This window comes from Brachypodium distachyon, chromosome 1, assembly GCF_000005505.3.
Source record: "Brachypodium distachyon strain Bd21 chromosome 1, Brachypodium_distachyon_v3.0, whole genome shotgun sequence".
NCBI classification, from domain to species: domain Eukaryota; kingdom Viridiplantae; phylum Streptophyta; class Magnoliopsida; order Poales; family Poaceae; genus Brachypodium; species Brachypodium distachyon.
The window spans coordinates 27,470,525-27,484,034 of NC_016131.3; the positions used below are offsets into that span (position 1 = coordinate 27,470,525).

General features: G+C 43.0%; 4 protein-coding genes across 5 annotated transcripts; 1 reads left to right on the forward strand and 3 right to left on the reverse strand.

The window, feature by feature from the left end:
- Nucleotides 1-844: 844 nt before the first annotated feature.
- Nucleotides 845-2,510, forward strand: LOC100828972 (F-box protein At5g07610). 2 transcript variants are annotated; one of them, XM_010242149.3, is made up of 2 exons: nucleotides 845-995; nucleotides 1,075-2,510. In XM_010242149.3, the coding sequence occupies exon 2, from the start codon at nucleotides 1,093-1,095 to the stop codon at nucleotides 2,242-2,244; it is 1,152 nt and encodes a 383-aa protein (XP_010240451.1). In that variant the 5' UTR covers nucleotides 845-995; nucleotides 1,075-1,092; the 3' UTR covers nucleotides 2,245-2,510. The 2 variants fall into 2 exon arrangements, with proteins under 2 accessions (XP_010240451.1, XP_003563379.1); XM_003563331.4 differs by having other exon boundaries at nucleotides 845-988.
- Nucleotides 2,511-4,387: 1,877 nt separating this feature from the next.
- LOC112269791 lies at nucleotides 4,388-5,166 on the reverse strand. Its single transcript, XM_024456955.1, has one exon. It carries the CDS (start codon nucleotides 5,136-5,138, stop codon nucleotides 4,710-4,712), a length of 429 nt encoding a protein of 142 aa, XP_024312723.1. The 5' UTR covers nucleotides 5,139-5,166; the 3' UTR covers nucleotides 4,388-4,709.
- Nucleotides 5,167-5,248: 82 nt separating this feature from the next.
- On the reverse strand, nucleotides 5,249-5,685 carry LOC100837740 (the record flags this gene model as incomplete). Its single annotated transcript, XM_024457491.1, has 1 exon — nucleotides 5,249-5,685. A coding segment is annotated over one exon (414 nt), but the record flags the coding sequence as incomplete, so codon positions are not given.
- A 102-nt stretch (nucleotides 5,686-5,787) lies between these two features.
- LOC100843747 (cation-transporting ATPase HMA5) lies at nucleotides 5,788-12,567 on the reverse strand. The gene is made up of 9 exons (XM_003563294.4): nucleotides 12,195-12,567; nucleotides 9,790-10,404; nucleotides 8,715-9,144; nucleotides 8,300-8,625; nucleotides 7,691-7,749; nucleotides 7,273-7,615; nucleotides 6,830-7,030; nucleotides 6,445-6,702; nucleotides 5,788-6,330 (listed from the first exon to the last, which is right to left on the reverse strand). The coding sequence occupies exons 1-9, from the start codon at nucleotides 12,522-12,524 to the stop codon at nucleotides 5,854-5,856; spliced, it is 3,039 nt and encodes a 1,012-aa protein (XP_003563342.1). The 5' UTR covers nucleotides 12,525-12,567; the 3' UTR covers nucleotides 5,788-5,853.
- Nucleotides 12,568-13,510: the final 943 nt, after the last annotated feature.

The following is a 13,510-nucleotide window of genomic DNA, read 5'->3' on the forward strand; positions in this document are numbered from 1 at the left end:
AAATTTGCTCAAATATGGATGTATCTATTCTTAAAAAACGTCTATATACATGTAATATTTTGACAACAATTTAGGATCGGAGGGAGTACTTTCTCCTTTTCGGCAAGGTTGTCTTATTTGGCTTCGTCAAGACAAGATATTGATCAATAATAATTTTATTAATATGTAACTATATGATAGAAAACCACATTTACGAGGAAGACTTTTTCAAACGAATATATCAATATAAATTTTATGTCTTAAAAACACATATTAATAAAGTAATTTTTGGCCATTTTGTCTTAACGAAATCTAATACATCAACTTTGTGAAAAAGAGTTGGTAATATACATGTAGATTTGCAACGAACAATTAAATACTCCCTCCGATCCTAAATTGTTGTCGAAATATTACATGTATCCAGATACCTTTAAGAATAGATACATTCATATTTGTGACAAATTTTTGTCAAGAATTTAGGATCAGAGTGAGTACATGTTATCGTTTTGATAATTAAAGTGAGAATATGCACACAAATAGTACCACTGAAACACAACTAATATTTAAATATCACGAGGATAATAAGTATGGGTAAAACTCTCTAGAACTAGAGACCACGTCTAGTATTTATTGAGAAAATATCACGAGAAAATAGCGGTATTATCTAATTTATGTACTCCCTCCTTCCCGAATTAACTGACAGCTTAATTGATAGTTAAATTATTATTTTTATATCAAATTTCTTTGGATCGTCAGTACTACTCCCTCCGATCCTAAATTGTTGTCAAAATTACATGTATCTAGACGTTTTTAAGAATAGATACCTCCATATTTGTGCAAATTTGAGTCAAGAATTTATGATGATGTAGTTTTTTTTTAGAACGTATACTATACTGTAGTAGACCGGTTGTTTTCTTGTGAACCCACGGTCCGCCGGTTTCCGTCCCCTATTCTCTGCTACACGCCGCACTTCCGGCGCCGGCGATTGCAGCCGCCGCACCGGGAGCCCGTAAGTGGTACGCCTGATTCCAGTATGTTCCTGCTCCTCCCTTCTTCCTTCCATAGATCTGTAAAAATTTCTCATTCCTTCCAAAGATTACTCTGCCTCGACGGATGGATCGCATCAAGAAGACGAGCAGCCCGGCCGCGGACCTCACCGACGACCTCATCGTGGAGATCCTCTCGCGTCTGCCGGCCAAATCGATCTGCCGTTTCAAGTGCGTCTCCCCGCACTGGCGCCGCCTCATCACCGACCGCGCAAACCGCAGGAAGCTCCCCCAAACCCTATCGGGCTTCTTCCGCTACGCCGTCGGGCCCGACGGCGACGGCAAAGCTATATCAGCTCCTTATTTCAACAGTATAATCTCTGGGTTGGGGGAGGAAGAGAGACATGTTCATGACCCCTCATTGTCCTTCTTGCCCGGCTACTATAGGAGCATTATTCCGAAAGACTGCTGCAATGGCCTCCTCCTGTGCATCTGTTGGAAGGATTCTCCCTCGAATGAGTTCCACTATGTGGTGTGCAATCCTGCTACCGAGAAATGGCTGATCTTGCCACAGTCTGACCAGGACAGCCAAATGTTCGTCATTCGTGTGGGTTTTGATCCCGCCGTCTCCCCTCATTTCCACGTGTTTTCCGTTCTCCGAGATCAGAACAGGTTTATCACTGGAGTAGATGTGTACTCGTCCGAAGCACAAGCTTGGAGTTACAAGGAAAGTGGCTGGGCCTATGGTATTATGGTGTATGAACCAAGTGTCTTTCTCAATGGCATGATGCATTTCATCTCCTGTGCATCGACGATAGTTGCATTGGACACAGAGGGCAAGTCATGGAAGACTATTCCCCTGTTGGAAACCATGGGTTACAAATGCTCTTTTGCCAGGAGTTGTGCTTTTATTGGCAAGTCTCAGGGTCACTTGCATTATCTAAATGTTAAGGGAACAGATGCGTCACTATCAGTCTGGATTCTTAATAACTCTTGCGGTGATGAATGGCTCTTCAAGTACAACATTAGCAGTTCCCAGCTTTCTGGATCAAAGGATGTTATGAATACATGGGACTATACTGTGGTTGCAATCCATCCAGAATGCAGCTTGATTTTCTATGTTTTGAATGGTGAGATTATGCTAGTGTCATATGACATAGATCATGGGGAAGTTCACATTATCCACAAACTCAAAGAACCTTTCTACGGGTCACGTAATCCATACATTCCATATATCCCCTTGTTCAGAGAGTCAGAGTCATTGTCTGATCATGAGTAGATATGCTTCTCCCAGGGTAAATGCCAATATCTGTTTCTTGAGGTGACACTGATGCCTTTCCAATTCTTGGATCTTGAGCTGTGACAAAATTAAACCATGGAGCAGCAACTTAGGTATTTCATTTCGTGATACTTTTGTTTGTGCCTTTGATGCATGCCTACTTTTATTTTGTCAGTAACTTTAATTATACCACGGAGATCCTGTAACTTGACATTACGTCATCAATGACAGTGATTCAGTTAATTCAACCTTTTGTGACTAAGTTATATATGTTTGCACTTGTTATCTGCACTTTTGATTTTTGAAACGGAGGCAAAAGCTTTGTCTCATCTCATTAATTAAGGAGTTAAAATAAGGTGGCCTAGAGAAGCCAAGAAGGGAAAAGAAAAAGGAAAAGGCGACAAAGTCCTACTCTTCTGGGTTACAGCTTGGAGAAGAAATGGAGGGGCACTGTTTTGTATCAAGTAAATAAATATACAGAAATAAATGCACAAAAATATTTGGTGTGTGTTTGTGATTTGCTTGATATTGTGATCCTTGGGACTAAACAAAACACAAACTGCGGGTGAAGAGCATCTTTAATAGTGTAATGAGAAATAACTGCAGAAACTAAAAGCATTTCTGATTCATTTACCGTCTTGGGTACTGAATGTGAAGAGTACAAAGGAAACATGCCTTTTGTTCTTTGTGTATGTTGAGCACCAATAGTTGTATATAGATTATTGATATGAAGCTACACATCCCAGTCTGTCACAGTAAATAAGGCTTCAATCTGGCTTCTTCAGAAAAAAAAAATTGAACATGGGGGACAGTAACCATGTAAGATGTAACATTGCAAGATACATATGGCAAGTATAGAACTACAGAATCTCTCCTAAAATTGACTTCCAGTCTTCTCGGTCATACTTTTTGTAACAAATAAATGAACATTAAGATCCAAGCACAGCTTGCTGATGTTCTGCTACCGAAATTTACTATTTAAAGCAGGCCACAACTAATTAGCACCAAATGAAATGACAGTGTTTCATTCAAGTGTTTCACCATGAACAGACACATGTCTAGCAGTAGAGGAAACTAATCTCGCACATTATATCATTAGCAGACAAGCCATAGTTTGCTAGGACTATGTCCTTAGATTAACGGTTCTACTTCCCCCAACTGCAAATAGGATATCTAAATTTGAGCTGCATGATAATCATCAGAACACTCTGCATGAGAAAGTACATTAGCAATTTAAATAACTACACTCGAAGAAATTGGGAAATGTATTCTAATAAAACCTTTGTGGAAATTGTATGCTATCTTGGGTGAGAAAGAGAGAAGCAAACATCAGAACATACACTTAGGACTAAGCTAGAGCGGAGAAGATGGAGCATTTTGGAGTTGTCGTGTGCATCGTTAGAAGCCCCTTGAGTATACGGATTCTGCACATGCGCTTTCAATCTCCCGTTGCTCCCCATTTCAATACTATCCACAGTTTTCTTTTTCGAACAAAATACTATCCAGAGTTGATCTCAGATTAACAGCTTCTGGATCCAATACAATCTCAACTTCTGAGAGGACAGCATTTACACCAAACTGTCGCAGACTATTCGTACATCGCTCTCTGTGTGCAAGCCTCAGGCCCAGCAAAATCTTATCATGCTCGCTACTCTGTAAGAATGCAGCTTCAAACCAGCATCTCAATAGCCTTTAAATTTTCATCCTTGCTAATGGCAGAAGGAACATACTCAACTTCGCCTAATGATGTTGGCATGTTGCCTTGCCAAGGTAACGACTGCTCCTTTTATACCAGGTAGTTTCTTAAGATAGCCTCAACCGAGTTTACACAATTAGCACATGTCATTCCTCCTATCCTAAATTGTGCCGACAATATCTTGTGTGACTTAGGTTGAGAGACTGCAAAATCTGGGAGGATTTCAGTTTCAAATCCAGCATCTTCTATAGCTCCTATTGTATCCTCTACCCGCATAAACAAATCCAAAATTAAATTGCAGTCAACAAAGTGACCCAAATATGCCAACAGATGTTGCTAGTGAACATATTTCACGGTACCAGTTAACTAAACTGGAGAGGAACTTGGCATATGAGGATTAGTACACAAACTGGAGTTAAACCTTTCTAGGAAAAAAAAATAGAGGGATCAGACACAGCTTGTTTTTTTAGAGCAAGCCAGCACTTCATTGAGCAGAAACAACAAGTTCGTTACAAACAAGATGGCGAATACAATCTGGCACCTCGCCTATCCACACAACGTTAGCTTCATGAACCGCGGAATATTACAGACTCGATAAACATGAGAAATGGAAATAGACCCAAAAGAACAAGCCTTCAGCTTGGTGTCTTGGACTATCGAAGCGATGTCTGATCGGTCAGGCAGCAGAGCATTGGTCTTGGAGATCAGAGTTTGACAGTCAGACACGAGTTCCTCATTTGTGGGGATATCCAGAACCTGATGATACGAATCAGTTTTCCTTGGTCTTTTGGAGAAACGGATGCTGGATAAGGCTTTCTTTGAGCCTGTGAGGAATGACGACCGGCAAATCATCATCATACTTGGAGTCAGCCACCAATTTCCCATTTCTGTCACAATGCAACAGGCGGCCAAAGCAGCTGACAAGAACATCTCCGTCCTTGGACACGACCTTCGCCCACCAATCCCCGTTCTCCTGGAAACGCCTAATATCCATCGACGGCAGCTTGATCCGATACTGGAACACCCAGACGTCCTGCTGCTGCTGGTGGTCCTGCAGCATAAAGATTCTCAGCTCCGTCATGCGGTAGGTGGCGGAGGTCGCAGCGAGTGTGCCACCCATGTCAAGCAACTGCATCTCATGGCGCGGGTTCACAGCCGGTGGGCGCATTTGCCGGAACGACTCCGCCACCGTGTCCATTGTCGAACACCAGGATCTTGTGGTACCATGGACCCAGCCCCCTCCTCCTCCCCCTCCAGTGCACGTGCAGGCAGCTATGGAGAAGGACCGGCGCGCCAAAGATGGACGGCCCCATGCCGCCTACCAGCTCATGTTACGCAGGTGTTAGCGAGCACTTGACCGGCCTCGGCTTATCGGAGCCAACGGCGAGGATGAAGTACTCGATTGGACAGAGCGTCACCATGTCGGAAAGATCAAGAGGCAAAGGTGCGTCGAAGACTGTCCTCCAGTAGAGCACGCGGTACTCCCCAGAAGGCTGGTGCCGGAAGAGGCCGACAAGATTGTTGACATGCCGGGGCAGAGGCGCCCACTGGCGCGTCGTGGGGTTGCCGATGTGCCTGCCGACAATGAAGAGGCCGTCGCAGGAGGCTTCGATCGTTCCCGGGTAGGGGCCCGGCGGGGCACGCTGGATCTCCGCGGTCCTTAGGTCGACGACGTCGAGGGAGATGCCATAGTCGCCGACGGTGGTTGCGACAAGGTGCGTTTGTTTTGGCAGCAAGTAGATCAAATAATTCCGTTAAACACGGAAAGAAGGGGAAGCATTGGATGCGAGATCTCCATCTTAAACACTAATTACGACGAATGCAGAACATGCATTTGCTGTCCACAGTTTATAGAAGACGACATTTCATTTCATTTCTCTAAAAATGGGGAAAAGGGCTTACAGTATTAACAATCACTCTACAGTTATCTGCAACAAGGTAGTGAGCCTTGGTTTTCTGTATCTTCTCAACAACAGCGAGGAACACACAACACTTACAGACGAGAATGCCATGCAGGCACCGGCCAGCCACGGCGGCATCTGGAGCCCAGTGAACGGGAACAGTGCTCCGGCGGCAACTGGTATGGCGACGACGTTGTACGCCATCGCGAAGAAATAGTTCCAGCGGATCCGGTTGAACGTCTTCCGGGACAGATCGATCGCCGTGATGACATCTTCCAGATTGTTCCTCACAAGCACATAGTCTGCGGCCTCGATGGCGATGTCCGTGCCGCCTCCGATGGCCATCCCAACATCGGCTGCTGCTAGAGCCGGGGAGTCGTTGATGCCGTCCCCAACCATGGCAACTATACTCCCATCCTTTTGGAGTGAGCGAACAACGTCGGCTTTTCCAGCAGGCATGACCTCAGCTCTCACATCCTCGATGCCTACCTGGCAAATGACAATAACTCAGAAAGGTTAGGATACCCCTACAAATCCGTACCTCCGTAAAGTAAAGAATGGAGTTTGTAAATGATTAGAATTTAGGAGCAAATGGAGACGAACCTCTTTCGCAACAGCTTGTGCAGTTCTCCAGTTGTCACCGGTGAGCATCACCGGATGAACACCCATCTTTTTTAGTCCTTCCACAACTACAGCGGCCTCTCTTTTCAGGGGATCAGTTATCCCCATGAGCCCCACAAAAGTACGGTCATATGCCACCAGAATGCCTGTTTTTGCATTCATTTCCAGGTCTACCAAGAAACTTTCCGCTTCCGGAGGAACGCTTACCCCGTTTTCACTCATCAAGGTGCGGTTTCCAATCTGCCAGATCATTTATTCCAGACAATTAGCAGTTTTCTCAGAAACATTTAGCAATGCATGAGTTAAACACTATTCTCAGCTATGTGAAAAAAGGGTCAGGTAAGGATAATGGTAGCTCATGACTCACCAAAACTTTCTTCTCGTTGATCAAACATTGAACTCCTTTGCCAGGCACTGCGGCGAAATCTTCAACTTCAAGCAACCATCGGGATAATATCTCTTCTTTTCTTTGCTCAATGCCATCCTTAGATGAAGGGAGCTTGCCAAAGAAATGGAAATGAAATGCATAGTCCAAAACAGCTTTTGCAAGAGGATGCTCACTGCTTGCCTGTGTACAAACAAACAAAAATTCATGAAATCCAACTTAGAGAATTATTTCACTTGCCATACATGGATATGCAGTCAGAGAGTAACTAAGATCCTGAACAAGAAGCAAACCACAACATGTTTTTACCACATACTGATATGAATCGTATAGTGATATGGCAACTAAACAGAGAAAAACAAATGCTATTATTTAAACACCGTGATATGAACCACAAGACTAATTTATGATCAAGATCACCTCACCTCTGCAGATGCTACTAGTGTGAGGAAATCTCCAAGGTCCATTCCCGAGAAAATCTTTGCAGTTGTTACAACAGCCTTTCCTTGAGTTAGTGTTCCTGTTTTATCAAAAATCACGTAATTTACATTTTGAGCCCTCTCCAACGCATCTCCACCTTTTACAAGTACTCCATGATTAGCCCCGATTCCAGTTGCCACCATTACAGCAGTTGGTGTTGCCAGACCAAGAGCACAAGGGCAAGCAATCACCACAACAGATATGGCAAACATGAGGGAGAAAACAAAGCAATTGCTGGTTCCATCAAACCATGAATGTGGATATGCTCCCAACCATCCACAGAAGAACCTAAGCAGGAAATCCACAAGTGAGAAACTTGAACTAACACTACTAAAATTTTTGTACAGTATTTATTGAACTCACCACACAGAGAATGTTAGAACGGACAAGGTTATGACGATAGGAACAAAAATGCTAGCCACCTGAAATAGCAGCAGTGGTAATGTCAGCATTCATCGAAATAGTCATCAAGAATATGTTGCAATGCTTTTGGGCTTTTGGCAGACACAACGACATTTCAGATGTGAGCTGGTCTTCTGCTAATATGTAATATGTTAATTCAAATAATAAGAGATGTAAAAAGCAACTTGTAAAATGAACACGTAATTCAGATGCAATGCTTTTGGGCTTTTGGCAGACACAACGACATTTCAGATGTGAGCTGGTCTTCTGCTAATATGTATGTTAATTCAAATAATAAGAGATGTAAAAAGCAACTTGTAAAATGAACACGTAATTCAGATGATGTGAAAAGGTTAAACTATTGTCCGGTAGAGGGCATTTAAATACAAGAAATGGGCATATAAACAATGTGCATATACATCCTATCAAATGCGGGAAACAACAACTATATCACAAACAATGTTTTGGGATATAAAATTGTATTAGGCAAAGTACATGGTTCACAGAGATATTTCATATATAGTGAGACAGCAAACGATGAATATCACACACAAAAAGAAGTGTACTCACATAATCAGCAAATTTCTGAATGGGGGCTTTGGACATTTGAGCAGTTTCAACCAGAGAAATTATCTGACTCAAAACTGTCCCTGATCCTACTTTAGTTGCTTGTATATGAAGGATTCCGTGTAAGTTGATTGTTCCTCCAATTACTACACTTGATGCTTCTTTGGGGACGGGTGCAGATTCACCAGTTATCATACTTTCATTGATATGGCTTGTCCCCCAAACAACAATCCCATCAGAAGGAACCTTTGAACCAGGTAACACTTTCAAGACATCACCAGGTTGGACCAACAGCGCATCAATCTCTCTCTCGCCAACATATTTTCCTTCTGGATTTCAAATAGTAATGTCAGTTTGCATATAATTATAACAAAAATGCATTTCAAAAATATGTTACAGGATAAACTGTACAACTTACCTTTGTCTTTCAGAAGCAAAAGAGCAGTAGCAGGGACAAGTTCGACAAGCTTCTTAATAGCATCTGATGTCTTCCCCTTTGCAAGAACCTCAAGATACTTCCCGAATAACACAAACGTAATTATCATTGCACTTGTCTCAAAATATATGGGAGGTCGAAATCCAGTAAATGCTCCATATAGGAGTGCGCAAACGGAGTATACATACGACGCGGTGGTGCCAAGAACAACTAACACATCCATATTTGTAGAACCATGTCTCAAGGCCCTGTAAGCCGCAATATAGAATCGCTTGCCGACGACAAACTGTACAACGCTTACCAATATCCAGTTCACCAGATCCCCCATAAGAAATGGTCCACAGTGCATGAGCAGTAGTGTACTGATGAAAGGTATACTTGGGCAGACCATACGTATAAAGAATACAGGAATCTGTTGTGAGGAGACAATTGGATTGACTCAGTAAGCAGGCAGCAGCATAGCAAGAGTTCAAAGTGTTTTACTAGGCAAAAAGACCACATATCGGTTTCTCGGGGGGAAAAGGACCAAATCCCTACATTTATTCATGGAAAGTTCTTTTATAAAGTAGACAACTCAACATTTTATCTCCTCTCTACAATAGCCCTGCTATTTAGTCAACTGTGAAATTTGATGTGAATATCATGTCAGATGTCCATGTCCGGATTTGTTACTTGCTTGAAACAGAACAACACTGCTCTCCTATGTCATCTTGTCTTGGTGGGTTTCACGTGTAAGCAAAAGGACCATTAAATATGCAGACAAAACCCACTGAAACAGATGACACAAGATGACAATAATATGTAAGGTCATATTTTCCTATATAACTAAATTGCTACCTTGGGTCTGTTCAAAGTGTCATTTCTCGACCATACCTGATTCTATGCTACCTGTTGCTGAAACATTGTATATGGCCTATTGTCCTGTAAGTTGTCTACCAAGACGCAGCTATCAACTATGCCAACGGTACTATCATTAGAAAATAGGTACTCTAATTAAATCTTTGCAGAAACTGCACGCTATATTGGGTGAGAGAGAGAAGGAAACATCAAAACTTACACTTAGGAGTAAGCTAAAGCGGAGAAGATGGAGCATTTTGGAGGCCTCCTGTGCATCGTTTGAAGCCCCTTGAGTATAAGGATTCTGCACATGCGCTTGCAATCTCCCATTGCTTCCCATTTCAATAGTATCCACAATTGCTCTCAGACTAACAGCTTCTGGATCGAATACGATCTCAACTTCTGAGAGGGCGGTATTTACACTAAACTGTCGCAGACCAGCCATCTTCTTAAGGATGTCATGTAGTATATCTACATCGCTCTCAGTGTGCAAGCCAGTCAGGCCAAGGAAAATCTTATCTTGCTCGCTACTCTGTAAGAATGCAGCTTCAAAACCAGCATCCTCGATAGCTTGAACAATTTCATCCTTGCTAATGGCAGAAGGAACATACTCAACTTCGCCTAATGACGTTGCCAAGGCAACGACTGCTCCTTTTATACCTGGCAGTTTTTTTAAGATACCCTCAACCGAGTTTACACAATTAGCACATGTCATTCCTCCTATCCTAAATTGTGCTGACAATGTCTTGTGTGTCTTAGGTTGAGAAACTGCAGAATCTGGGAGCATTTCAGCTTCAAATCCAGCATCTTCTATAGCTTCTATTATATCCTCTACCTGCATAAACAAATCCAAAATACAATTGCAGTCAACAAAGTGACCCGAATATGCCAATAGATGTAGTTGCTAACGAACATATTTCACTAAAAAACCAGTTAACTAAACTGGAGAGGAACTTATCATATGAGGATTAGTACACAAACTGGAGTTAAACCTTTCTAGAAAGAAAGAAAAAAAGAGGGATCAGACAGCTTGTATGGGTGCTTGCACTTTTCTGGTTAATATTTAATCATTTGAAATTGATATTTGCTACACAATAAATGCATGTTATTAAGTTGGTGTGGATTAACAGGATCTCATCAGAGTACATGTGGTACCAGGCACACACATACACATTTTCCTTATATTTCTAGCCATTTTGGTGATGTAATAGCATTCAAAACACATAATATGAGCCTAGCAGGTATGTAACTATCATAGTCTTAAGTCTCCTTAAAGGGTTGTACGTTTTTGAACAGATAAAGTATCCATTCTATTTTTGAGATGAATACTAAGTTCACTGGCATAAATGGCTTCTAATTTCCAACAGACATATCAAATCCTAAATGTATTTTTCCAATTGAGATGTACGAAATGAAATTGACAATGAGCAATCTACTGTACCTAATTGGACTGGATAGGAAATTACATTTTAATCAGCTAACGTTTTGGCTCCCAGTTCGCTTATCTTCAAGAATCTAAATCCTAAGACAGGAGCATTAGTCCAAGAATAAAAAACTAATAATGCATAACAATTTTGTTAGTTCTACAACTGGATAGCTATTATTAGTTGCCAAAACAACCTTTTTGAGAGTTCCTGTCAATAACAAAAGAAATTAAAGACTTCGCCCAGCCCACCTCCTAACGTAACTGTAAGATAATGATAAGTTTCATACTCTGAAGCTAAACCACAAAATCCCAGCCAAAAAAGAAAGGAAATGGTCATGGAAAGAAAAGAAGAAGAAAAAAGCAAAACACATGAATGATTAGGAAGCTGTGGTCGTATTCTTTAAAGGTGTTTCAAAACAAGTTCAAAGTTCTATGCAACATATGCAGCAAATAGAATTTATCATCTCAGTTCAATTTTCCAGAAAGTGCATGGTAAAAAAGATCCTGCAGCAAGCAAGCTACAGTTTTGTCACACAATTCAATCTTACAACATGAATTTGCATAACGTGCTGCTTTGAGCCGTATAATGTCAAACCCTCAGCTCAGCGCCTCCTTTCCCGAGAATATGATTCAACAGCTAGCTCTCTAGCTCACCAACCAATCAAAAGCTAGTGTAGTGCCAGCCTTGGGCTCCCGAATCCCACAATCCACGGTCCACTAGCGATCACGAGCTTCCAACAAAGTTACAGCTCACCCAACCCCGAAAGCAAGAGAGGCTCAAATCATTAACCAATTGGTGGTTGACCAATCTTACAGTTTGGTCTGTGCAGCGCCACATTTCACCAACCAACTGAAACCACGTCGAAAAGTTACAGTTCCGACGCGCAACTACACAATTACCCACAGGAAAAATGCAAGCTCGTACCCAATTTACATAATCACATGAACTAAAAGCAAACTTCGTGGTGCCAGTGGCAAGGCCACCAACTCCCCCCAGGCCTTTTTTTTCGAAAATCAAAAGCCTCCTGACGAAAAGACGCGATTGAAATTTTACTATTCTATAACCAGCCCAACCATCGATTCATCCGCAGAAAATTTTACGACCCCAATGCATCGACGAGCTCGAAATTATCCATAAACGCACAAAACTCGCTTCGAGGAGCGCAAATACGCCAGGATCACACATCACGCCACCTCACCTTGAGTTGCGCGGGGTCGAAGACGACGCGGGCGCGGTTCTGGAGCAGCGACACGGCGACGCGCCGCACGCCCCGGCGGGCGGAGACGGCGGCCTCGACGGCGCTCGTGCACGCCGAGCACGTCATGCCCGTCACCCGCACCTGCGCCTCCTCCTCCTCCTCCTCCTCCTCCTCCTCCTCCTCCCCGGCGCCGCCTCCCGCCGGCGGCGCCCCCATCTCCTCGTCGTACGAGCCGAGCAGCGCCACGTCCTCCATGTCGTCGCCGCCCCCTCCCGCCGCCGCCGCACGGCCGCCGCCACCGGCGACCGCCGAGAGCTGCAGGTGGGCCATGGCTGTCAGAGCAGGCGAAATGTTTCGTGGGAGAGAAGAGAAGAGGAGACCGAGCGAAGGAGCGGAGGCGGGGGTTGGTTATAAACTGGGGGGAAAGGTAAAAGGAAGGAGCAAAACGAGTTGATTTACCAATGTAGGGGTGTTTGTATAAATTATAACGTATTTTCTGCAGTATTATACAGTAATGTTTTTTTTCCCCGGTGGGTGTGTTAGATGGGAGCGTGCGTGGTAATGCAAGTGGCCAAATTTGCCATGTGATCCTCGAAGGATCGCAGTTCTCCCTTTGACTTGGTTTTCACGTGTTGACGACGTGGACACGTCAATACGGAAGTCCAAGATTGTTGCATAACTGCTTATGTAATGGGAAAGACTACCAAATCAGGTAGACATCTTCCGGTTGAAACACGCAAGGGATTTACAGTTAAATTTGAGAACCATGAGAGGTCTCGAGTGCAAAACTCATGTATACAATGTCGCATTTTTGCATGCAGTGAAATGTGAACAATCCTATTATTGAGCTACATATACTTTTCCTCTCGAACGCGTATATCCTGGTTCGTTAAAACAAGATTTATAGCAACGTATTCCATAACCATGTATTCTCATCGTAGATTTAGAAAATGGAGTACTCCGTATATAAGTGTTCATCGCCCGTGGTGCATGGTTTTTAATAATCTCAAGATGGTCCATACATCGAATACAGAAGGTGCGCTTCAATTCGGTCTTTTTCTCTCTTTGAGCAAAGCCTTTGGTTGGATTAGGTAGTTAAGAAAAGTCTCTCGGAATTGGTTAAACGGGAGGTTACGCACGCTGGGTTTGGTCAGCTAAGATTTTGATTCCCGCGCCATGACCACGAGGGGCCCATAGAAACTGCTAACAATCCAAACCACTAGTAGCGGGGATCTTCGGCTATTTGTACCACAGTGTTACTTAATTAAGTACTGGTATATACAACATCGTTGCCGCTGACCAGGTTGATAGTTTAT